This window comes from Eimeria mitis, genomic scaffold, assembly GCF_000499745.2.
Source record: "Eimeria mitis Houghton genomic scaffold, Emh_scaff2291, whole genome shotgun sequence".
In the NCBI taxonomy this organism is placed as follows: domain Eukaryota; phylum Apicomplexa; class Conoidasida; order Eucoccidiorida; family Eimeriidae; genus Eimeria; species Eimeria mitis.
In genome coordinates, this window is record NW_013570620.1 from 5,590 (window position 1) to 8,434 (window position 2,845).

A 2,845-nucleotide genomic window follows, 5' to 3' on the forward strand; every position below is an offset into this window, starting at 1 on the left:
ATAAATCAATGACAAAATAAATAAAAAGAGACAAATTTATTTCACCTAAAGAAGAAGATGAGCGGATCCCTCTGGGTGTGTACAGTCACCTGTCAGCTGCTGCTGCTGCTGCTGCTGCTGCTGCTGCTGTTGCTGCTGCTGCTGCTGCTGCTGCTGCTGCTGCTGTCTGTGTGTTTTATAAAAATATTTATATTTGAGTTTTCTGCTGTTACTCTTCGTTGCTACCAAATGGAGACAAAGGGTTAGACAATTTCATTGGCTGCAGCAGCAGCAGCAGCAGCTGCTGCTGCTGCTGTGTCTTGATGCCGTTAGATAGAAGCTAGCTTACTCTTAACAATTAGGGTTTAGGGTTTAGGTTTTTGAGGGTTTAGGGTTTAGGGTTTAGGGTTTAGGGTTTAGGGTTTAGGGTTTAGGGTTTAGGGTTTAGGTTTTTTAGGGTTTAGGGTTTAGGGTTTAGGGTTTAGGGTTTAGGGTTTAGGGTTTAGGGTTTAGGGTTTAGTTTTAGGGTTTAGGGTTTAGGGTTTAGGGTTTAGGGTTTAGGGTTTAGGGTTTAGGGTTTAGGGTTTAGGGAGGGTTTAGGGTTTAGGGTTTAGGGTTTAGGGTTTAGGGTTTAGGGTTTAGGGTTTAGGGTTTAGGGTTGTTTAGGGTTTAGGGTTTAGGGTTTAGGGTTTAGGGTTTAGGGTTTAGGGTTTAGGGTTTAGGGTTTAGCGAGACGTGCAGGCGACCGTGCAGAGCGAGCAGCTGAGGTGTACATACACCTCAATTAGTTTTTTTTTATTTTTTATTTTTTTTTAATTTAGTTTTTGTTTTTAGTTGTTTTTTTACTTCTGCTGCAGCAAGAAGACAATATATGCTGCTGCTGCTGCTGCTGCAGTTAATGCAGCAGCAGCAGCAGCAGCAGCAGCGACAGCAGCAGCAGCGGGCGCGCAACAGCAGCAGCAGCAGCAGCAGCAGCAGCAGCAGCAGCAGCATGTGGCAAGAAGGCAGCAGCAGCAGCAGGAGTGTAAATAAAGCATAGAAGAAAAAACTGCGGTGTACACACCAAGTCAAAAACTTTCTCTAGGGTTTAGGGTTTAGGGTTTAGGGTTTAGGGTTTAGGGTTTAGGGTTTAGGGTTTGTGAAGATGGAAATAAAAAAAATAAAAGTAAAAAACCCCATTGTTGAGATGGATGGCGATGAGATGGCGAGAGTACTCTGGCACTGGATAAAGGAAAAGGTAAACCCTAAACCCTAAACCCTAAACCCTAAACCCTAAACCCTAAACCCTAAACCCTAAACCCTTGTTTGTGTGTTTGTTTTGTGTGTTTGTTTTTTGGAGGGGTTAAGTTTGCATGGTTTTGTTTAGGCGGTGTATGTGTGTACTAGGGTTTAGGGTTTAGGGTTTAGGGTTTAGGGTTTAGGGTGTGGGGTGTATGTGTAGTTGTTGTGTGCAGCTGTTTCAGGGTTTAGGGTTTAGGGTTTAGGGTTTAGGGTTTATATTTGGTGTGTATATAGTGTTGTTGTTTTCTGTGTTTAGTTTATGGTGTATATTGTTTATTTAATTATTACTTATTGTATTCTACTATACAAGGGTTTAGGGTTTAGGGTTTAGGGTTTAGGGTTTAGGGTTTGGGGTGTATATGCAGCTAATATTAAAATATATAGATATACCTATTGAATACTACGACCTCAGCATACACCACAGAGACGCTCTCTCTCTCTCTCTCTCTCTAGGGTTTAGGGTTTAGGGTTTAGGGTTTAGGGTTTAGGGTTTAGGGTTTGGGGTGTATATGCAGCTAATATTAAAATATATAGATATACCTATTGAATACTACGACCTCAGCATACACCACAGAGACAAAACAAACGATGCGGTGACGAGAGAAGCAGCAGAAGCACTAAAAAAATATAAAGTAGGCGTCAAGTGTGCTACTATAACCCCCGATGAAGCCAGAGTCAAAGGTAAACCCTAAACCCTTGAAAACCCTAAACCCTTGAAAACCCTAAACCCTTGAAAACCCTAAACCCTAAACCCTTAAAATAGAATATTTAGATAATAAAAGAGAGCTAGCAGCTCGTTTTTCTTCTCTTTATATCCTTTTTTTTACACTCTTGATGGTTTCTCTCTCTCTTTCTCTCTCTCTAGGGTTTAGGGTTTAGGGTTTAGGGTTTAGGGTTTAGGGTTTGTGTGCAGAGTTCGGGCTCAAAGAAATGTGGAAATCCCCAAACGCTACAATCAGAAACCTCCTCGGCGGCACCATCTTCAGGTGCCCTATACTCGTAGACTCTGTAAACCCTAAACCCTAAACCCTAAACCCTAAACCCTAAATATTAAACCCTAAACCCTAGATATTAAACACTAAACCCTAGACCCAGAAACCTCCTCGGCGGCACCATCTTCAGATGCCCTATACTCGTAGACTCTGTAAACCCTAAACCCTAAACCCTAAACCCTAAACCCTAGATACTAAATACTAAATACTAAACACTACACCTAAGACCCTAAACCCTAAACCCTAAATACTAAGCACTAAACCCTATACCCTTCTGCTGCTGCTGCTGCTGCTGCTGCTGCTGCTGCTGCTGCTACTGCTGCTGCTGCTGCCGCTGCTGCTGCTGCCGCTTCTGCTGCTGCTGCTGCCGCTCCTGCTGCCGCTGCTGCCGCTTCTGCTGCTGCTGCTGCCGCTACTGCTGCTGCTGCTGCTGCTGCTGCTGCTGCTGCTGCTGCTGCTGCAGGTGCCGCGGCTAGTACCCTCTTGGAAAAAACCTATCATTATAGCCCGCCATGCTTTTGGTGATCAGTATAAAGCAAAAGATTTTGTTGTTGAGAAAGAAGGAAAAGTTTTTATTACTTTTACACCCAAAG

At 43.3% G+C, this 2,845-nt stretch overlaps 1 protein-coding gene across 1 annotated transcript in view; it reads left to right on the top strand.

The window, feature by feature from the left end:
- The window catches only part of EMH_0051650 (uncharacterized protein), a gene marked incomplete at both ends in the record, with an annotated part of 2,131 nt that extends 1,120 nt beyond the window's left edge, over nt 1-1,011 (top strand). Inside the window, one exon of the mRNA XM_013496774.1 lies at nt 837-1,011. Coding sequence (XP_013352228.1) covers nt 837-1,011 — 175 coding nt within the window. The remainder of the gene's footprint in view (nt 1-836) is intronic.
- Nucleotides 1,012-2,845: the final 1,834 nt, after the last annotated feature.